Source organism: Sycon ciliatum, chromosome 3 (genome assembly GCF_964019385.1).
Source record: "Sycon ciliatum chromosome 3, ocSycCili1.1, whole genome shotgun sequence".
NCBI lineage: Eukaryota > Metazoa > Porifera > Calcarea > Leucosolenida > Sycettidae > Sycon > Sycon ciliatum.
Window position 1 is genome coordinate 24,350,142 of NC_088645.1, and position 23,364 is coordinate 24,373,505.

At 47.4% G+C, this 23,364-nt stretch overlaps 1 protein-coding gene and 1 long non-coding RNA gene across 2 annotated transcripts; both read left to right on the forward strand.

Moving 5' to 3' along the window:
• Positions 1-6,123: 6,123 nt before the first annotated feature.
• On the forward strand, positions 6,124-7,351 carry LOC135811842 (uncharacterized). Its single transcript, XR_010552706.1, has 2 exons — positions 6,124-6,682; positions 7,079-7,351. It is a non-coding gene; the product is annotated as an uncharacterized LOC135811842 (long non-coding RNA).
• Positions 7,352-11,463: 4,112 nt separating this feature from the next.
• Positions 11,464-21,436, forward strand: LOC135811843 (arginase-1-like). The gene is made up of 10 exons (XM_065325081.1): positions 11,464-11,701; positions 11,785-11,857; positions 11,979-12,082; positions 12,231-12,292; positions 16,675-16,735; positions 17,505-17,641; positions 17,884-17,940; positions 18,558-18,662; positions 19,436-19,512; positions 20,137-21,436. The coding sequence occupies exons 1-10, from the start codon at positions 11,573-11,575 to the stop codon at positions 20,517-20,519; spliced, it is 1,188 nt and encodes a 395-aa protein (XP_065181153.1). The 5' UTR covers positions 11,464-11,572; the 3' UTR covers positions 20,520-21,436.
• Positions 21,437-23,364: the final 1,928 nt, after the last annotated feature.

Here is a 23,364-nt window from a genome sequence, read left to right on the forward strand (position 1 = left end):
CATTTTTACTACTTCGAAGTACTTATTATTTGCCATGGCGACCCCCGTAAGTCCAAATAGCTGGCCGGGCAGGGTTGGGCCTTTTTTCCTTTTTCTTTTTCTTACTCAGCTGGCTTGGCGCATCGACTGTAAATGAACCATGGATCCGAAATTTTGTGCACATGGCGGATTGAAATCTGACCCGGGTCGAACTCAACCCGGGTTGAAACGCCTCATGTAAACACAGCCTAAGAGAGGTTCCGGGGTACGATTTTCCGTGCCAAAATCCGTATGGGCGCTACGGATTTTTCCAGGCGTGTTCCATACGATTTTTCAGCACGGAGAATCCGTGTGGACTGGCTTTCATACGAACCATGTTTTGTATGGACATTTTGCGTCATCGGGTGCAGAAAGATTTTCCGCGTACAAATTTGGTACGAGAAACATCGATTTTCCGCGGGAAGTTTTGATTTCTGTACAAATTTTCAAAATAAAAAGGCATAGCACGGGAATGTGACGTGTTTGCGATCGTAACCTCGGCAATGACGGCAAACACAGTTTCGTACCTCGGAACTTTTCACTGCTCGAAAACGACGTACCGTATTATCTCTAATACAAGCACGGTCCTTTATTTTTTCAATGTACCTCCGCCCCGTGCTATTAATGGAGACTTTCCTTTATTGGAGACTGTTCCATTATTATTTCAACCTCATTTCAGAGGCATGTTGCCATGCCAAATTTATGTCAGACACACACATCTCAGGTTTTTTTTCGCCGGTACAGATAATGAATTTAGTCCAGTTCAATTTACACAGTGTGCTTATAGTGGAGACTGAGCACTTTATTTTTTTGAATGCCGCCCCAAGGCGTTCTATTATCGGAGACGTGCTATTATTGGAGACTGTGCTTATATTAGAGATAATACGGTATAAATTATCCGTAACGCCTCCACGGATTTCGGCACGAAAAATCGTACTCCGGAACCTCCCTAATATACAGTATAACCTGTGTTTTCAATTTACACAGTGTGCTTATAGTGGAGACTGAGCACTTTATTTTTTTGAATGCCGCCCCAAGGCGTTCTATTATCGGAGACGTGCTATTATTGGAGACTGTGCTTATATTAGAGATAATACGGTATAAATTATCCGTAACGCCTCCACGGATTTCGGCACGAAAAATCGTACTCCGGAACCTCCCTAATATACAGTAAAACCTGTGTTTTCCGGACCCTGTATGTAAAGACTACCACCTGTACTGCACCATGTATCAGTATTCACCAGGTAAATTATTTTCATGGACCAAAGATTTTAAAGTGCTGTGGATCCAACGTGCATCCCCGGATCACGCGGGAACCCTGTCACACTCCGGACAGTTTCCTCTGCATCAAGGGCGTCCGGTTAGGGCAGGTCTGTCTGTATAAGGATCGATGAATGGCGTCCACGTCCACGACCATTCAACCGTCGGATATCATGACTGTATTATTATACGTAGTCTTGGTAACAATATACCGGTACTACACTAGAGTCGAGCGCCCAAAAACGTTGTTTCCAATGGGTTAGCCTGGGGCGTTCTTATTTTGTCAGCAATCCGGCTGCGTTCTTATAGCACGTTCTTAGAAACAATCCGTCCTGGATCATATGTATCCCATAAGCTGCCAGAAAACCAACACCGCCGTTCTTAGCTTTTGGCTGTGGCGTTCTTAGAATTTCAGGCCGGACGTTCTTGGGCTCCACGTTCTTCAGCGCACAACTCTACTGTACGGTACAGGCAGAAAATTTCGTCCAACTCCAAAGAAAGGTAGAAAAGAAAAGGACATATGGATACGAGTTAAGAGTAACTCTCCATCACTGTAACTGGATACTATATATAGTCAGAAAGTGAAATAACTAGGCACACAACTGACATATAAACTGAGACATTCTACGTCCTGACACCTAGCTTCAACACATCTCCGTAGCGCTAACCGACAGCCTTCCAACTTGGAAGGTTCAAGGTTAGGAAAAGACCAAAGAGGGGAAGGCAAGCGCAACGAAAACGAGCAAAAGCTTAACTCTTAACTCGTATCCATATGTCCTTTTCTTTTCTACATTTATTTATGGCTCAACATCCGAGTTCCAAAGAAAGGGAGCAAATATAAAGGGAAAGTTAAGGCAAACATCAAAATTTCACCAGTTGTAGTCTTCGGGATGCTGAGTCGAATGGTCGTGGTCCGAGGAAGCTGAGACGCTCCCTTCCTACTTGAATCCCAATCGAACTCGCGCACTTCCACCGAAACTGGGTGACTGCGCCCTACTAGATGGGGATTTGTATGCAAAATGTCACTAAAAGCGCCATTTCGTTCTTATAAAAGCACGGATAACGCGATTGGCCCATATGTTGTAGTCTTTTGGACGCTGAGTCGATTGGTTTTGGTCTGAAAAGGCTGCAATGCAGCGTTCCTCCTTTATTCCCAATCGAACATGGTTGAACAAGCGGTCACGTGCTCCTGCGTACACCAGTCACCGTGCCTGCAGGGTACAACTTACTAGCCTGTTTGACCTTTTTTGGGTGCACTCCTGTCACTCGAGTTGAACTCGAGTTGAACCTTGGTGTGAAAGTTGTCGCCTGCTGGCGTGGTGACCAGGTGATTTGGGCACCCAGGAGCACGTGACCGCTTCTTCAACCATGTTCGATTGGGAATAAAGGAGGAACGCTGCATCGCAGCCTTTTCGGACCAAAACCAGTCGACTCAGCGTCCAAAAGACTACAACATATGGGCCAATCGCGGTCATCCGTGCTTTTATAAGAACGAAATGGCGCTTTTAGTGACATTTTGCATACAAATCCCTATCTAACTTAGTAGGGCGCAGTCACCCAGTTTCGGTGGAAGTGCGCGAGTTCGATTGGGATTCAATTAGGAAGGGAGCGTCTCACCTTTCTCGGACCAAGACCATAGGGCTTGAAAGTGCTACGTCACAGCATAGCAACAATTTCAAAAATCAAAAATTGGATCCACTTGGATCCAGTTTTTGTATGGATCCAAGCACATTTCAAGGCGTCTTACTCACAGCAAGGTGATGTAACCAGTGAAACTGACTGATTTGGCTACTGGGGGCGGGGTTACAACTGGTGGCGAAGTAAAAGTCACCCCTGCATACGACATGAGTGGGTTGCTATGCACCCACATACTGAGGCAATAGCAAAGTCACACCTTAGTGGATCCAAAATAGAAATCTGATGTCAACTTAGTACTCCCTGGCCGTTTTTGACGTCATCACTTTCAAGCCCTATTCGACTCAGCACCCCGAAGACTACAACTGGTGAAATTTTCCCGTTAAAGGGGAAGTGCATCGATTTTTCGAGTAGTGTCCAGAAGAAAGACAATTTGATATCGGTTCGAATGGCACATCTCTCGCTTCCATCCGATAAGCCAAACTTGCCAAATCGCCAATTGTATGCTCACGTTGCCATAGCGACCAGCGCAGTGATGACGTATGAAAGGCTTAGCTCCTCCACAGAGAAGGTCGATCACTGCAGAAATTGGTCATTTTCAATTGTCTTATTGTATTCACGATGTGAAAGAAGTGCTGTGTTCAATGCTGTTAGTGCCGTGAACTATTTATCGCCCTTCTCATGCATTTCCCTAGGCTGATTGTGCCTAGGAAATGGTTTCCTCCAGGACAAGATGCTTGGAATTCGCCATCTCTCCTGAGACATTTTCAGCAAACTTTCAAACCTACGACATTATTTCATTCGTCAATCTCCACCACCCGTCGTCTCACCTGGCTTCAGAAGATGTTACGAGAGATAGGAGAGTCGCCAGGAAGCATCACATTCATCTTCAGGAAGTGGAAAGAGCAAACGGCATGGTCCTTGGTTGGGGGAAATGCTGAACGTCTGATTTGTCCCAACCAAGATTTCAGCATTTTGTTCGTCACTATTTTCGCTTGTCTGCTGGTGTCTCCGCACTCCAGCTTTCTCCTGTCAGTGTCACGTCCCAGTACATAACCGAGAGGACTACTAACAAACAGTTCACTGCACTAACAGCATTGAACACAGCCCTTCTTTCACTTCGTGAATACAACAAACCAATTGAAAATGACTAAATTCTGCAGTGATCGACCTTCTCTGTGGTGGAGCTAAGCCTTTCGTACGTCATCACTGCGCTGGTCGCTATGGCAACGTGAGTATACAATTGGCGATTTGGCAAGTTTGGCTTATCGTATGGAAGCGAGAGATGTAGATAATCAAGCGAGGTACAGAGGGCTTGATGGCTGATCAAAGCCCAAGGGTCCAGCCCGAGGGCCGTAGGCCCAAGGGCTGGGCCCGAGGGCTTTGATCAGTCATCAAGCCCGACTGTACCTCGCTTGAATATGCTTCAGACGATCCCCAACATTTTTTTGATTTTGAATCAAACTCGCTTCATTCTTTGGGTGATCTCGAGTGTGGACAATGTCGGCCTTTCCTTTGGGATTTCAGAGCAGCCTGAAGTCTAAAGTGCACGTCGTTTTCGTCCCGTTCGTAAGTTTCACACAGAGATTACAGCAAAGGGAAAGTAATGTCAGTGGACGAAAAACCTGTTTCGTGAGAAATTTCTCAGGACTACGTGTCAAGAGCCAGACGTGGCTGAAGAGTCACGGAAGTATTTTCACTTCCACCATACACGCCTTGCTCACGCAGCATACTGCTGAGAGTTCTGCGGTGCTGGAGCTAGATTTCCAACTCCACAACTGTGTACCGTGCACGTGATGGCTACGCAGACCCCTGACAAGTCGAGCTATAGTATATACAGATAGTGCACGGATTGGTCCTCGGAAGAATATTTTTCATAATCCCGGCCCCGCGGCGCTGCGCGCCTTGGGGATTATGAAAAATATTCTCCTCGGATCCGTGCACTATCCTATACATACACGCCTTGCTCACGCAGCATACTGCTGAGAGTTCTGCGGTGCTGGAGCTAGATTTCCAACTCCACAAGATGAGAGCCACCGCATCCCCGACCACCACCCCTATCGGTTTCTTGTTCTTATAGCCAGATCACCTTGAAAAGACTGAGATTGGGCATGATCAGGGCTTTGATGGTTTTGTCGTACAGTTGCCAATGGCAGCGGGCTTTGATGGTTTTCTCGTACAGGTTGTCAATGACAGCGGGCTTTGATGGAATATCAAAGCCCGCTCTCCGAGGCTGCTGATTGGTCGTAACCTAGCAAAGGGCACGTGGGTCGTTTGAAATGCCATTCGAACCGATATCAAATTGTCTTTCTTCTGGACCATACTCGAAAAATCGATGCACTTCCCCTTTAATTCCAGACGAATATTTACACAGTATGCTTCATAACATTACAATACGACTCGTACTAGTGTACCGACTGTAGTGTAAATCATTCATGTTGTAGAGTGGTACATGGTTGTGAACGATGTTACGTGGATGTTGTGTACTCAGTCTCTTGAATACTAGGCCATGGCATACATGTTATGTACGTAGGTGAACGGGCAGCCAAGATTACTAACTAACTTTACCCGGCCCGGTGACATGATGCCGATTAACCCTTTATGGGTCTCACATAAGCGTTAAGCGGGATTCACAGAAGCTTTTTTGCGATGCGACACGCGATGCGACGCGATCTGCGATGGATGCGTGCGATGCGAACTCGCAAAATACCATTCACAGAAGAAGTCAGCGATGCGACAAAGTTTTGCTGATTTGGGCACGTCACCATGATATTCGCGCGGTTTGACACAACTTGTAAAATTTTATAGGCAACTCTTGCACCTTTGTACAACTTTGCTGTAGAAAAGGTCAAAATCGTACACCAAATCGCTTGTCGCATCGCATCGCATCGCAAAAGTTGAGCCAAGCTCAACTTCTGCGATGGCCTGCGATGGCCCAGTTGCGGCAGTTGCGTGGGGTGCGACAAGGCTGCGATTTGGGGTTTTCCCGGTTTCGCGCCTGTCGCATCGCGTGTCGCATCGCCAAAAAGCTTCTGTGAATCCCGCTTAAAGGGGAACTCCGGTCCAAAATCACCCCCATTTTTTATTGCGGAATCCATTAGAGTATGTCGTAAGTGGTAGAATGGCGAAAACCGGAAGCTTCTACGACAAGGATAACATACCTAAATTACCAATTGCAATTTTCCATATTTGGCACGAGGGGGGCCCCCGCCCACCCTGTGACGTAAAACGTTCTCAGTGACCTCCAAATTTTTTTATTCAAATGGTAGACCTGCAGAAATTTTGAAAAAGGTATTCACTGTTTTTTCTTCAATCAATAACCCTTGTACTAGTATTCATTCGATCATCATGTTGGAGGAAGAGGAGACCACGGGAGGTGTGGAGGTGGACGCCACTTCGGATTCAACAACACCGAGGCCTTTTAGGTTCGAGCCGAAGCGCGCATCAGCGTCTGCGAAACTGTCTACAAGTAATATTTCTGAGACTACAAAACAGATAAACGTGAAGAGAACGCTTTGGTTGCAAGTGCTCGCGTGAGAAGCACTGCTTGATGCCGTTGCGGACAATGCAGCATGATGTGGAGCGAGGTCGAGTCGACTTGTTGCTGGGAGGTTCCTGCAGCTTTCAGTAAACGCGGCGAGCAGGAAGGGCTGCAGTGCGTCACGCAGCACTCAGAGTTTGCTGTTGTTTGCCTGCAAAAATCAGTGCTCGAGGTGGCATTGCTTTCCTTCGAAGAATTTCGGGCAAGGTGTGGACCGTGGTCAAACAGGTGAGGATTCACTGAATCGGTTTCATTATTTCCTTTCTTTCCATGTTTCATGTACCGGTACAAAGTAGATGGGAAGTGTTGTGCAATGATTTTGTGTACAGTATTCAAATTCACCAACTTCCATCGCACAATCATGAAGTTCTATTGCACCCATGCCAATATAATTATACTGGTACAACGATGTCTTTCATTCATACTATTCCTAGCACTGTAAGTGTTTCAACTGTGTGTAAAAGTGATGTAAATTTGAAAAAATGCCAAAGTGTCTTTAGTATAGTAGCCCATAGAAATATTAACTCGAATCCGAAACTATTTACACTGAAACTATTTACTTTTACACAATCATGAAGACACTCGTGGTATGTGTATCTACATCTCTCCAACTGTTTTGTGCAGGATTTGGAGACATGTGGTGTATAGACAATACACATGGTTCACCCATGGACACTTTGGACGCAAGCAGCGGCGTGTGATACCGTCTTACGTGGTATCGAAGATAAAGCAGCTGTACCAGAAGCCAATGCAGATGCGCACTGGGGCTTTGAGGAAGCAGTTGGACATGATGATGATGATGATAATGCTTCTTGGCCTGGTTGACGTTCACATAATCATTGGTACATGTGCATGCAGAATGTAGAAAACAGTTGACAGACACGATTTATAACTATTCTTGACTCGGGCAATATTTGTGTTTTCGGGTGGGCGCATGCTTTGCACCAATGCAGCTGCACGAACAATCTGGTAAAGTTGACAGATACAATGGCACAAGACTGTACTGTGTTCGGGAGCATGGGGTTGTGCCGGTGCCGTGTGCCGTTGCGAATGCCGAGAATGGTTGTATGCACATCGTTCAACAGGTCCTTCAAGAAGTTGCCGGACATTGTCGTGCAGCTTCTTGGCCACTTTGTGCTCTTGGTGTATTCCAGCCTGTACCTGAGCACACCCTCCTTGGTTTTGGCGTGCGCTCACCCTATATTGGCATTGTGGGACAGACATGCCGACTGTACCCGTGCTCTCATGCCATTGTACGAAAAGTGGACACGTTTTGGTGCCCACTTCAGTATGACAGCATGGAAATTTTCCAGACTACAAATCATACTGTACCTTGTATTTGTGGCAGTGTAGCTGCAACCGGAAAGTAACGCAATGGAAACTTACAGATAAAGAGAACCGAAATAACACACATGATAACGTTCCATGTACATTACATCAATTCTCGACTTCACTGACTAGGATTTTGAGCAGAGGACTTTGAGTAGGACTGTAGTCGTTTAGAGCTACGTTCTGGACGGCACAAAATCATGCCGTTCACTTACCTCATCGTGCTCACGTTCCTGGAAGTAAATCGAAGATGGTCTGCTTTTGCTGGCAGCAGAGGTAGAGGAGCTACTAACTATTAGTATGACATGCACCGCCAAGTTTCAGGATGGCAGAGACCCTGGCTTCAAGCGTCGCTGCTGCTTCTGCTTATAGCCACCAATGCTTTGTGCAAACTCTTGTTGGAAATCTCTTTCATAGCACATCTCAGTGAAATGCTCAGTGCAGACACGATTATTTTTCGTCGGAGAAAAATCCTTCCAACATACTCTCCATAGCCAAGCTGTCGTCAGGTTCGCGTCAGCCAGAGGAAAGCCATGCTACGACAGCCCGCAGGCGCCTCTTTCTTCGTGACATTGTTGCATCCAGAGACGCAGCAGCGAGTCGTGACAATAAATCGGGCATGGCACAGAACAACAAGCACTTCAACAATGGCCAAGGACTTTTCATTCTTGCTTCAATTATTTGAAAATTTCATCTGAGTGGACCGGGCTGAGAACGTTTTACGTCACAGGGTGGGAGGGGGCCCCCCTCGTGCCAAATATGGAAAATTGCAATTGGTAATTTAGGTATGTTATCCTTGTCGTAGAAGCGTCCGGTTTTCGCCATTCTACCACTTACGACATACTCTAATGGATTCCGCAATAAAAAATGGGGGTGATTTTGGACCGGAGTTCCCCTTTAAGGGTCGTATGTGACCCTTACAGTAAAATCGCATTTTCTGTGAGTTTTGTTGCTAGGAGACAACTAAAATGGTGCTCCACTCGTACTCGTAGCTGAGGTCCCAGGCTTTCCAACGGTGTAAAAAACAACCATACTTACTATACAAATTTTTGCAGTATCGATCGACTGAAGTCTGGTGAAATTGGAAAAGACGACCATCCGCCATACGCGCATTTCGAGAATGGGAGTGCATCTCTTGAAGCCGTGTCAGAAAAGCTTTCTGAGGACACTGACGGCACCAGTCTAGGCTGGATGTCCCTGGAGGATTTCCAGTGTAATGTCGTGAGAAAGAGAGCTCCGTTGAGTCCTCCTAGCTCAAATAAATCGTCCCCGAATGAAGAAATCAAATTTACCAACCAGCGAGGAAGCACAGCAACAGCAACTCTTACAAGGACTTGTCAGGTGCGATCAGCTGATTCGCCTGGCCGTGAGAATCACGGCACGCGTGACATCGCGCCTGAGTACTCATCTGAGCGAGAGTGAATCTGACGCGAGCGGCGCTGAGGTGAACGAACCAAAATTGTGATATTGTGGAACTGTTGCTGCTGGTGCATCGCCGATGGCGAGGTATTGGAGTTCAAGGACGGAATTAGGAGCATATATTCTTCACCAAGACGTAGCGCTTACCTGATTGTTTAGCATAGGACTTCAGCTCCATCACGAACTTGGTATGCACTTCGAGCTGTGATTTTTGTGCTTTTTTGTTCGCAATTGTATTTTCTCTCAACTTGAAGGGCTACCACGGGTCATACCCTTGCCTGGACATAGTCATATTTGTGTTTTCTGGACGCGTCCAGGCATACAGATTTTGAAAATATATTATAGTTTACCCATACCTACAACTCAAGGAACTTGAGTTATGGCTCGTTGTTTGTACGCGTGTTTGCGTGACCACCCCTCACATACATTGAGTAAGACCCACAAAGGGTTAAAATGACATGAGAGTACTAATACTGCATGATTGTATTATGTTAGTATTACAGTCAAATCTGCCGTTAGCGACCTCTGCTGTAGGCGACCATCTACCGTTAGCGACCGATTTTCCGTGCACCGACGGTTTCACATACAAACTGATCTGTCCAGAGCGACCATCTGCTGTGCGCGACCAGCGACCGCGATTTCATGCACGGTGGCTGCATTCAAATCTGCTGTAAGCGACCGCGACCCAGGTTCAGTCAGGTGCGAAACTGTCCTTGCCAGTGCGCTGTCACCTGCAAAGTGTGAAAATGTGCTGTCTTGCAAGTGCGATCGACTGGCGCCTGGCCTCGTACTGAGGGCTGTGCTGTAGCTCTCAAGTCCAGGCAGTGTCGATCTACTGCCGTGTCGCATACGCGTACTATGGCCCTAGTATGGGTATGGTCGTCGTTGAATATCCAATAAAATGATATTAAAAATCACATTATTCTCGTCGATTTGAGTACATGGAAGCATATACCTGGTATGCCGGATTTACCATACATCTGCCGTAGGAGACCATCTGCCGTAAGCGACCGCTTTTTCTTGCACCAAGGGGCGGTCGCTTACGACAGATTTGACTGTACAACTCACGAATCACGACTGCTAACTCCTCGGCGTGGTTTCACACCCAGCACAACAAAGTGTAGCAAACGCCTGCAGATGCCGGCATTCAGATGAGCACACCAGCGCCGTGCAGTTCGTAGTTTTTGGCTGCGCTGGGTGGTGGCAGTCGACGTGCAAGCAGCCTTTGCAATGATTTTGTTCCTGGCGCCCGATTCCATGACAAAGCCAGGATGACTGTACTACTTTGTACTTGTAGCTGTAACAATCACTGCACTGTATACTGACTCGGAATCAGGTCAACCATGTGCATGCACGGCACTTCAGAAAGATACTATTACTGTAGTAAAGGATAGCTGTGACTAAAAAAATGAAGAAAAAAAGCAGCAGACCGACTCGACTGGCAGTGTTCATATCAAGCGGCTGCCTCTGTGGCACTTCAAGTCGACACGGTCACCGCATCAAGCACGTTTTCTGGCTGAAACTGATGCAGAGTCTGAGACGACGAGTAGATCTACAGTCAGTCGTTTTCTGCCAACTCGGTGGCTTTGCCACGCGCTTTTGCAACAGAACCGTCAAGTACTAGTAGAACCTGCCAGTTTCTCGCCTGGAACGAACTCCGTGCATGCAGCTCAGTGTGGGTGAATAAAATTTGTTGTTATTGCATTTTGTTGGTACTCGTACAGTGCACACGAATGGAGTCAGTGACTTGCCAGACTCCAGCCTGAGTTGTCACGGTCGTGGCAGCAAACTCCATCTACGATTGAATGGCCGAACCCTTTGCTTTTGTTGGCTTGGACTTTGCAGTTTGGTGTACTTGTCTTGGCTGCCCCGCTCGACCACGTGGATTTTGAAAGCTTTTCTTTTTGTCCCCGCGCGCACAAGACGTGTACACGAAGCATTGACATGTATGGAGTGTGTAGAGTGTAGATCTACGTTTTTCGCCAAGCTGCAAGTGGCCGTACATATTACATGTACATATATGTACGTGCATCCCGCGCGCCCCGCACACACCTCCTTAGCTAGCCAATCACAAGCGGAGTTAGGAAAAAGGTCACCCAAAAGATCGTACTCGGCCAAGATTCTATGATCTATGGCAGACTATGCGCTGTACGCTGCATGTACTCAGCTACTTGCGAGTGCTGCACATATGTACGCGCGCGCATGGCCAAGTCTGTATGGGCCAGAACATGGTCACTTTTATTTTTATAAACTGCTGGATTTCGCTTCCGCAGAGGCAGTTCGCACCTGAACCCGTGTACGTGGCGTCCATACGAGTGCTCATCGTCTTCTTCTTGTCGTAGTTGGCTATTTGCTTTGCTTGCAGCAAAGATGTTGTCGAGATTCCGTCCTCTCCACAAATGCTTACCATCGGGTGGTGTACGTGCATACTCGCGCAGCAGCTCGCAGCGTCTCGTAGACGATGTTTCTGTGATTGGCGCTTGCTGTGAAGTTGGCCAGGTTCGAATGGAAACCATTATGGAAGGTGGTATTCTTGTTCTGTCTTGGAACAGCCTCTTCTGTTCCCCGATCTGTTCCTTTAGCCAAGAGCTGGTACCAGAGATGCTCCCGATATTCTGAGAGACCTTGGAATTCTGGACTATATCAGACGGAGTGGTAAGTTAGTTGCCTTATCGTGGTCAACATACAAGTGCTCGTGGCACGCAGCCTTGTGCTACTAAATAATTCGGTTGCTTCAGTTCGTGTTTTGGGTTTTTTTATTGTTCACACAATGCAGCCTACAATGTCGTGGACACTGGCAACATTGTTGAAGACAACAGCCTGCGTGGGGAAGTTCGAGGCGTGAAGAACCCAGAAGCTGTTGGCTCCTTTTGCCGAGCTGTAAGCATATTGCACAGTACAAGTTACTCTGTTTGACGATGCTGTTTTTGGGAATAATCTGTTTTGAACGGTTCCCCATAAATAGTTCTCACTTCCCTAAACTAAAGTCTGATCAATTTTCTGTACTCTCTTCACCACTTTCTTTCAGCTTTCGGAGAGAATTTCATCGCAGAAGGACAAGCTCCATCTAACACTGGGAGGCGATCATAGGTATGTTGCGATCGTGGTGATTGATCATATCGGATACTAGTAAATGTTTTTTTTGCGAGCTACTTGATGTGTTTGTTGGAGAAGAACTGGAGTTGCTTCGTCCTGTGTCGAATTGGAATCGAGTCGACAGACACACCAGTTGGTGTATCTGATGCTCCGATGTGAACAGCCAGTTGGTAGAAACAAATCTTGTCCACATGGCCATGTTGTATCCCTGACACTGAATGGCCTTTTCAAATAGCCATGCAGTGTGCAGAGTGACAGGACCGTGAAGGAACTCGGTAGAAATAATTTTGCTGTCACGTCTTGGGGGTGTGTGTGTGTGTGTGTGCTGCCTGCAGCCGAGCCCGAGTCCTCTTGGCGAGCAGCGTGTAATTTTAGTTTGACGTCTAGTCCTTTTTGATTTGTCATTGTGGCTCGGTGTTGTGTCAGGTCAGCTTTGTCACAGCTAGCTGTTGACTGGTCTTGCTGCCTGTTGCTGCTGTGCTCTTTGGGGACAGTTGAAGTCTTGTCAGTGCTGGAATGGTTTTAGGCAAAGGGCACGTCAGGTATGGCGTGGCTGGCGCCCTAAGAGAGTGTTTCAGTGACACAAACTTGTCCTGATGATATAACACGAGGGCAAGAGGATTGGCCCTCGCTGAGGAGAGGTTGGACTGAGCTGCATGCACCTGCCCAATATGACACCGCAACTTGTTGGGGAAAAAATCTCCATGCGTCAAGGCCCAACGGCAACCCGCATCGGCAGGCTGCGGCCATTATTCGAGATAAGGCGGATTTCTGGCAGTTCCTGTTGTTCTGTGCAAATTGCGCGGCGATAGCGATGGCACAGCGTGCTGTGATCAGATGTCATGGCTGCAGCAGCCTGGTTGTCAGAGTGACTGTGCCTTTCTCGAACTCGTTTATTCCATGTGTATTGATGAATCAAGCGGAATACTTTTTTCTAAAACCAACCACTGATGGACTGTACACGATATGCACTCGGTGAAGTCATTGAGGAGTTCTAAATTTCTAGAGATTTCTGCCATGGACATTCTGTGGTGTTGGCAGTAGATCGAGAACTGTCTTTGTAAAGCATTCGTGAACCCAGTTATCTCATCTACACACCAACAATCCTGCAGAGTAGCTAATCTGGAACCAGTATAAAGGATGTTGAAGTCAGCTGCACCATCTTATTTGATAATTTACATCACTTATTACCCTTTTGAGCCCGGGCCCATTGAAAACCTCTGCACAGTAAAAAAATTAATTCACTCTAGGTGAGCAAACTTGATTTCAAACGATTCTTTCATGTATCCTGAGCACAGAACTGTGTTTGTTTTGGAAATACAACAAAAGTTACAAAGTTATGACCGTTTTCAGAAAGGTAGTTATACGCGAATTTGATATTTTGAAATGTATGCACGCGCATGTAACTCCAGTTCAAACTTACGGAGCGACTCGCATTTTTTACTGTACTCGTACATCCTAGGAGTCTTCTGTGCAGCGGTACAACTCGACGCCACGCCACGGAAGAAGTGCGAATCGATGTAGTTCCGTACTGACTCGTGACGTTCTAGAACGTCACACGTGTCACAGTGGCAGTGGTCATGACGTGTCAGAACGTCACGCGCGCTCAAAAGGTTAAGAACATAGTTTGACTGACAATTGTTAGCTACAGTCCATTCACAAAAGGATGGGCTCTGGTGAGCTCCCGTTTTTGGCGATTTTATTGTACATGGTGCAATGCCACGAAAATTGAAAAGGGATCCTAAAAAAGGTACCTCAACTGGGTTCGAACAGCACAATGTATTGTTGCAAGTAGAGTGAAACGGCCTGGATTTTCCCAATTCAGTGCTTTTGGAGCAAAACCTGGCCGAAATCCTTTGCTTTTTTGGAGAAATAACACTTTAGAAACATAATTGGAAGAGCATTCCATGGGGGATTGTCGAACAAATTTTAAAAAAAGCTCAAGTTTGACCCATTTATGGCCAAAAGCTTGAAGTCCATCTTTTATGAATGGACTGTAGGCATGAGATGTGAAAACTTCTACTACATGATGTGAAGTTCTGTCGTCGCAGCACTGTATAGAGGTTGTGCAGGCAGTTGCACACTCTTGGTGGTTTCCTGCTCTTGGTTATGGATGCCCTGAGAAGACGGGCCTTAGCCATGTTTCTTTGTCGGCCAGTGGCTGCTGAAGGTATGGTTCATATGGGAGGTGCTGCCATGGCTTTTTCAGCAGATCTAGTTCGCTCGCCCAAGCACTCGCCTCCTGGCTTCCAGTCCTCATGGACGTCTGGCAGCTGCTCACCTACTGGTAGTTCCCTGCAAAGCATGGTGTGACCAAGTGGAGGCAACGTGTGGCAAGGAGTTTGCAGAACATGATAACAGAAAACCTCTATAGAACTCTCCATTAATATTTTAATAGCTGCAGTCTTTCGCCTACTAAAAGTCAGGAGGTGATCTTGTTTGTGGGTGTTGTGGTGTCTGTTGTAGTTGATGTGACACCGTGGTATGGCGGTTGGTATTTAGGCGTGCTGGCGTGTCTTTCTGGGCCCTGTCTTTGATGCTGCCTGCAGCACCTTATGGACATCTTATAATAATGTGTCATGCTGATGCCATTCAGTGCTGTATTGGGGCAAGCTCCTCGCCCAGTAAATACGATGTGACCTTTGGGGCAAACATCGGCGAATGTATGGTGAATGTGTGGTGGGCATTTCTAGAATGGCATTGTTGTGCCCGTCAATTCTTGTTACAAGTAGTATTTTGTGTTGTGACCGGGACAGTTGCCGAGTTGGTACGTGGGCAGTTGGTACACTGCGTAGTGAGTCATGGCTGACTGGTTGTATTGTGTTGGTAGCAGTGTCAGGACTGCTACCATGAGTTCCAGGCCGACTGCCTGCGGCAGCCTGCACAGGAAATGAACCCATGATGTCACTTGGTCCCCCCCCCCCCCCCCGTCTGCCTTGCACAGATCACCCTATTACCCCCTTATCCGTGGAGTTTTGTCTGCTGCGGTGACACAGCAGTACAGTGGACTGCATGCTCGTGGCAGTCATGTGCCCAGTCTTGGAGTCGGGGCTAGCTGCTGGCACCAAAAACTAGCAACGCGTGACCTCTTGAGGTTGTTGTGTGCGGTGTATTGTACTTGTAGTTGAACGGCTCTGAAAGTGCCTGTCCTCGAGGCCTCAGCCTCAAGTGCCAGGCAGCAGTTTCTTGATTGCAGAAGTAGCCATGGCCCAGGGGGCAGTGCATCCACTGTAGCATGACTTGAACGATGTCCTTGATTAGGCAGATTGTTTCTACGGCATAGCATAGAGATTGCACTTTACACTAGTACATGTCATGTGTAGTACTAGTAGTAGACTATGTGAGTCTGGGCATTGTGTTGCCAGCTATAGGCTGATGCTGCCATATGCTTCACTGCACAATAGTCAGTACTGAAATGGACAGCATTGCGGGTTTGGCACTGTACCTAGACTGTGTGTGTGTGTGTAGTGCAGTTACTGCAGACCATAATCAGTAGAGCTGGATGGGTGCCGAGAGGAGGATTGTTGCTGGGAAAGAGCATAGTCTTGACGATGAGATTGGCTCATTATTCAATAATTATTGTAATGCAGCACCTCTAGGCTGTGGGGTCAATACAGAGGATTAATTGCCGTGCTAGCACCGCCCAGAATGGCTAATGCTGGAAACAAAGTGTTGATCACCAAATAGGGCAGTGTAGTTGTGTTATCATACCAGTGACTTGTGTGTGATCGTACATGTATGCAGTGCTCCTTCCCTATATTCATGTTTATGAAATTATCCTCTTGCCACTGATAGACGTGTTCTTGCCTTGAACGCAGACTACAGACAGTAGATTATGGCCATACTGATCGGAGTAGCAGATCCGCTCTCCATACTATGTACTGTAGTGTTGCGGCAAACTGTAAATTCCGCAAGTAAACATCCGATTTCAAACGCACACAGGAATTGTCTGTGTATTCCACCATACGTTTCGAAAAGTTTGATTTGCTGAGCGGTTCTTGTTCTGCATAATGTCATAGTGCTCTGCCTTTTTCACACGTGTTGAGAAAGAACTGTAGATGGAATAAATTCAATGATACTAGTGCATGGTGTCATTGGCTTTATTGGCTGGCCATTACGATATGCATTACACACTACCGCAACACTCTGCGCCTTGCAAACAAGGACAACACCACCGACCGTGTGTTTCTTTGGGGCCTGTTAGAGCCTCTTTTTCTTGGGTAAATCTGTTTTCCAACAGGCATACCACTCATTTGTACATGCACAGGTGCCCAGTGTGGAAGCATGTTTTTTGCTCTTTTGAGTCTTTTCCAATTTTCAGCTTCAACTTACAGCTTTGCTTCTTGTCCTGTTGTTTTTTTTTCTGTGTTGTGCAGTATGGCCCTGGGTACTGTTCATGGCCATGCCACAGCAAGACCCAACCTCAAAGTGTTGTGGGTAAGTGCTGCGCCCACCGTGAGTTTGGCTACTTGTGGCCTCCTCGTCTTGCCTGTGTGTCTAGAGTGCTCCTGCCTAAACTAAAGTGGTCCTTTACATTGGTGACATGGTCGTGTGGCTAGCCGGCCTTGTGTTGCAAAGTAACTTTCTGAAGTGCCATTGTCACGCACCACTGTAGTGTCGTCTCTTCATACTTAGTGCAGCCTAGCGTGCTGACTCTGTGTGTGTGTGTGTGTGTGTGTGTGTGTGTGTGTGTGTGTGTGATGGCCATCATGCATGGCGTGTGTGGTCCACTGCATGATTATGTCATCCTTGGCTGACTCCACTGCTTGGCATTTCATGGCCCGCTTGCTCCTGCCAATTGTCTAACGATGAGCACTCTGTGGGGCGGAGAGAACTCCACCTGATGGTGACATTTTAAGAGGTCCAGGGCGCCGGGTGGAGAGAACTCCACCTGATGGTGACATTTTAAGAGGTCCAGGGCGCCGGGTCTGGCATGTCCTTCCCAAGAAGATGGCCTCTTTTCCACCCCTTCCAGCAGTAGGCAATACATCGTTTGCCTTTGTTTCCTGTTGTTGCCATCCCTACACGCGTGTTGTTGTTTAAAATCTTTATTCTCACGATGACCTGTGGCTAATAAGAGACAATAGAGTGAGATTTTCATTTGTTGTTGTTTAAAATCTTCGTGGCCTGTGGCCGATACGAGATCATTGTTGTGTCAAATATTCATTCTCACGATGATGTTGTTGTTGATGTTGCTGTTGTTCAGGTGGATGCCCATGCTGACATCAACACCGACCAGACCTCACCAAGTGGCAACCTGCACGGCATGCCACTCGGTGTGCTCATGCAGGGTCTGGAGGGCGCCTTCGCTAACATGCCCGGTCTCGACTGGTTCGAGCGCAAGTAAGTCATCGTGTGGTGTGCAACTTTCTAATCCGACCAATGCTCCCCTGTCTGCCTGTCTTGATCGCTATGAATTTGAAAGATTTTATTTACAAAGCTTGGACAGGCTAATTTTACTGGCAGTGTGACCTCACCGGCATGATGTAAAAATGATGCTGGGCACCACGTTGTTCAGTTGCTTGTACTCGCTGTGTATGTTTGTGTGTCACTATGTGCGCGTATGTGTGTGTCCTCGTGTCCAGGCTCAGACCGGAAGATATTGTGTACATCGGACTGCGCGATGTGGATGACGGAGAGAAGTGAGTTCTGAATTTTCTCCGGCTGTTGTTTCTGTCTGACTTCTATGGTACCAGTACAGTTGCGAACATATAATAACCGTGTACTCTCACTCAATCTCCGGACAATTAGCTGTTTCGACCTTGTTCAGAGCTGAGAGTGGTTGGCTGTCTCTGTGTACTCGTCATAGTTGATGCTAGTGATAAATTTAATGACAAGTGGAGAATTCTGATTCAATTGAAGCTTGCGTCTGTACGGTTTAGCAACTCGGGCTTGCTATGGCAATGTATGGATGATGAGCGCGAATGTAGCAACCCAGGCCAACGGATAATACGGCAAAGCGGGATCATGTGCGGGGGGATTGCAGGGTCGAACAGTTCGAGTGTCGGGGAGCGGGACAAAGGTGCATGAGGTCATTAGTGTGCGTGTGTACGCGCATATACGGGAGTGAGAACCTAGCAATTGGCTGGTTCTTATAATTATGTCAGTTGTGGCTGACGTCCCACTCATCTCTATGTCTTTCTCGGTTTTGCTGTAAGATACGGTGTTGGGTTGCAGTGTGCTTATCAGATCTCTGTGTGTTGTGTGTACGTGCATTTGTTTGCACACGTGTGGCGATGTGTTCACGCTCGCTCTGCAGGGAGATCATGAAGCGTCTGGGCATCAAGTCGTTTGACAACATTGAAGTCGAGCAGCGCGGTGTCAAGGCCGTCGTCAACGACGCCATGAATCTGCTCAAACCAAGGTAGAGAGTTTGGCTGTGTTTTACTCGTAATGAATAGGCTGTTGCTGGCAAAAAGCTGCTTTTTGATGGCTCGTCATTGCTTTTTCACCCAGATGCCAAATGGTCCATTTCTGGTAGTTTGTTTTCCGGTACTATTGTGATCGATAGGTTTGTTTGGTGTATGAAATACTGTGCATGTGAAGTAGGCTTCTCCCCCTGGCCCCCGCCACACAACAACGCACACTCTTGATTGTATCTTCAATACTTATATTATACCAAGAAATGACGAGGGCGCAGGAGGAGAGAGACAAACTTGGAGACGACAAAAAGGACAACGGAAAGACTCCCGGGAAAAGACTCAACGAAAACAACAAAAGAGCAAGCAGTAATAAACCGAGGACAAATCGTGACGACCAATCAGGGACTCATACGTACAGAACACATGACCAAGACAACCAGACCACGGACGAATCACACACGACTCTCATTCCCAGACCAAACTAGCACTGCGCATGTACAGCATTCACTTGACAGTCACTCTCACACAGACGGAAGCATATCCTCACTCTCTGACAACGCGTACTCTTGCATGCACCACATACCATAAACGTCACACATCACACCATACTCGCACGTACACTTAGACCATATTTGACATCAGACACTGGACTCCACAAGACAAGAACCAAATACAACGACATGCGTAAATCATAGTCGTAGTACAAATTCGCAACACATGCACTGAGCGAACACGTCTTTCTTTCTTTTTTGTCTGCTTCCTCTGGCCCGTGCAGTGAGTCGCAGCCGCTGCATTTAAGCTTCGACATTGACGCTCTGGACCCGATGTACGCGCCGAGCACCGGAACTCGAGGTGAGTGCGCTGTCTCCTGTTTTGCAGGCGCTGCCTCGGCAAGGCGCTCCTGCTTGACCGCCGTTTTCGTGCTGTATTGGGTGTGGCGGAAAGGTTTCCAGCTGCAAGAGGCATGCTTTGCATTATCTGAATGCTTTTTCTGTAAAGTACGAGTGGTGGGTTGCTCTCTCGAAATTTATGAAGAGCATCTAGGGATCTTTTCATGATTCAATCGACTTCAGTTCCGCGAAACTGCATTTCACACTTTAGAATCTCACATCCCGTACACGCATGCATTGATACATGGAGCTGGTTATGTCATTACAATGATGTCGTTCTGAGAACGAAGCTTACCAGCAATCCATCAGGAGTCTTGTACTACACATGTACGTGTCATGTGGGTGTAAGTAGTTCACATAGCAGATTCAGCAGAGGACGTTCAGTATTCTTGTAACAGGTACATGCCATACGGCAATCATTGTCTTTATGTTCTTCGCATGACATGGAGCATACTCCGCGGCTCCGGGATCAACAGATTTGTTGGTGTAGGCAGTACAGTACGCATTGCACTTGCAAGGAGACACTAGATAACACTGTGTTGTTCTTGCTGGTTTGTGTTGTGTCCTGTCTCGTCGTACCCTGCAGTTCCGTTTGGCCTGTCTCGTGAGGACGGCATCTACATCTGCCAGCAGGTGGCAAGAACAGGCGCTCTCGGCGGCATGGACATCGTTGAGGTGAACCCGGGCCTCGGCAGCAAGCTCGACGTGCTCAAGACTGCACGTCTCGCCTTCGACATGGTCGGTGCCTCGCTCGGCCTCAGCTCCGCCGAGATTCAGGACGCGCAGGACGAGTTCGAGGCCGTCATTCCGCCCCTCACCGCCAGGTACGGCGCCACGCACAACATGGTGCGCGATCTAGAACGCGACACCACCACCGCTGCGCCAGCCAGCAGTCCTGCTAAGGAAGCTGAGCCACAGACAGAACGCGAGGCGCGCATCAACCATGCCAAGCACTCCGGTCGCCTGTAAACGATACACCTGTAACACTACAGTATTTTCCTCTGCCACAGTGATTGCATACCACGGCGATGTAGCGCCACCGATGATGTCACTGGCTAGCCACCGATGATGTCACCATCACTGTGTGTGTGTGTTGGTGTGCCGCAGCAGCTCAAACTTCGGTTGCAATACCCTATATACTACTACTGGCCCTATGCCTTTCTCAACCGGTAACTGTCCTGCGATGGCTGCTTGTGATGGGCACCGCCAGGACATACCCTTGAGCAACTACTGCATGCGATCAGCGCCGGGTGGGCGGCCCAGCTCAACAGTACCCCCGACGTACTTCCCAGGTGCTTCTTACATCATTGTGTGCACCACCGGGCCCTCCCCACCCAGCGTCATGTCGCTCTACTCCGACCGTTGGTCGTCCGTGCCGCTCGCAAAGCTCCTGCGAGTAGCGCCGACTGCTCCTGGCACTCCTCAAGCACGCCAGCGGTCGTCACTTATCCGCCTTATTGTTCATTATGACTTTAACGAAATCTCTCGGATCCCTCTCTAATATTCGTAAAGCACTGATATCATCACTGGACACCCTCTGGTTAGTCTTCTTTCTTTCTTTTTCAGACCATTGCTGGTATTTTCTCCATTGGTGGGGTGGTGTTTCTTGCTTACTCTGCTCCAGAGTTGCTCAGTCTGGATCCGCTCTCTCTGCGTCGGAGTGTGCGAGCTCTTGGACATGTCTACTCCAGAGTCATTGTATTTATAAGTATTTGTGTGCGTGCATGTTTGTGTTTATAGATTTGATTAATATTTTCCACAGCATCGTGCGCCAGTTTGTGGTATTATTGTTTTCCCATGTCTTGGTCGTCTGTCTGTTGTGACATGAAATCCAGTGTGCTCAGTCCTGTTCGGACTCGTGACTTCCGAAGTGATTTTCTGCTCGATTCTGGTGCATTGTCTGCGAAGTACTTGTACAGCACACACCGCTGTACAAGTGCACTATCTTGTGTGTGCACTATCTTGTGTTGTCCCAGCCTGGGATGGGGGTGGTTGTATTTTACAACGTCCTGATGGCACGAAGAAAGCATGGATGTGTCGAATGGAATGTCGGCCTTTGGCCTCGGGTTGTTATTGGTAGATCTGATCTATCCTCCCCCACTGTTTTCCGGAGCCGCATCTGACGCCTGATCACGGGGTGGTGGCGTGAGGGGGTAGCTAAAATGCCTAAATCGTCCAGTCCGGACATGCCGGCAGCTGCGCAGTCGGTCACTGCCATAGTTGTGATGAATGCAGATCTTTTTTTTCAAGTGTCCCAGGCCCTCGCGTTCCCAACATTTTAAATCACCAAAAAATACTTGGCTCTTTTTGGCCCGCGAGCTTCCGAGGCCTAAAATTTGTTGTGGCTGAAATATTTCGTTCGCAAGGTAGATAGATAATAATTTGCACTGTAAACAGTGTGACAGGTTGTTCCTGCATGCAGGCAGTGCTTGTACAGGATGTCATTTTAGTGACTTCAGTATGCAGATTTGCCATTGACCACCACACCATAACTGCATGCACTCTCCGGCCAGCTGACAGCCGATCTGTACAGTGCCTGGGGCCGAATGTTGTTGCTTATCCCTTTATCTAGTCCTTCAGTATGCAATATAATGATTATTATTGTATCACAAAAAGCTCAGGTCAGCACTCCCACCTAGCTCCATTTTCAGGTCCCGGGCCTGTTATTCAAATAGGTTAAATTCGGTGCGTTTGCATGTACTAGCATGTAGCTTGCAATGCATGGGCGCCATTGCAAAGTTGTAAGGTTCCCCAGTATAAATAGTACTTCAAGTATCTGGCCTGTAGCGTAGACGTGCAACTAAAATTCAGGAAAGTACGACATTCAGTGGTGCATGATAATCACAACAGAAGAGTTATGTGCCCAAGAACGTTGTTTCCAAGAAATTAGCCTTGGACGTTCTTATTTTTCAGCAATCTGACTGCGTTCCCAGAAATAATTCATACTGAATCACATGCATCCCAAAAGCTGCCGGAAAGCCAACATCGCCGTTCTTAGCATATCAGGCTGGACGTTCTTCGGCGTGCAACTCTACTTTAGTTTTGCCCCCCCCCCCCCCCCCCCCACACCACACACACAGTATCTTGATTATTCACAGAGTCTACTTGCTGCATGCCCGCATAGACAGGCTGGAAGCACAGCCAGCATTACAACCAGGAGAGTAGCTTTATTTTACTACTCCCTGATCACAACCAAAGAGTATTCGCCATGCAGCTTCCTGATCACACTCAGTTTACGCTCAGCGAGCAGCAGAACATGTTATCACGCCCTGAGTACAACACGCAGAAGGTCTCAAAAATCATGTTTGCCTCAAAGTTCTTTCACAAGTTGACTGCACACCACTGCTCTCAAATCAATGCAAGACAGAAAATAACAAAATTATAAAACACCAACATACCTATTCCTACACCTACCTAGTCGGTGAAAAAAGAAAGAAAGAAACATTTCACTCGGGTAAAAAAAAACCGGTTAGTTCTAGATCTAGGATATACTATAGATGGCTACTTTGGTGTGAAGACTTAAGCGGGATTCACAGAAGCTTTTTTGCGATGCGACACGCGATGCGACGCGATCTGCGATGGATGCGTGCGATGCGAACTCGCGAAATACCATTCACAGAAGAAGTCAGCGATGCGACAAAGTTTTGCTGATTTGGGTACGTCAACATGATATTCGCGCGGTTTGACACAACTTGTAAAAATTTATAGGCAACTCTTGCACCTTTGTACAACTTTGCTGTAGAAAAGGTCAAAATCGTACACCAAATCGCTTGTCGCATCGCATCGCATCGCAAAAGTTGAGCCAAGCTCAACT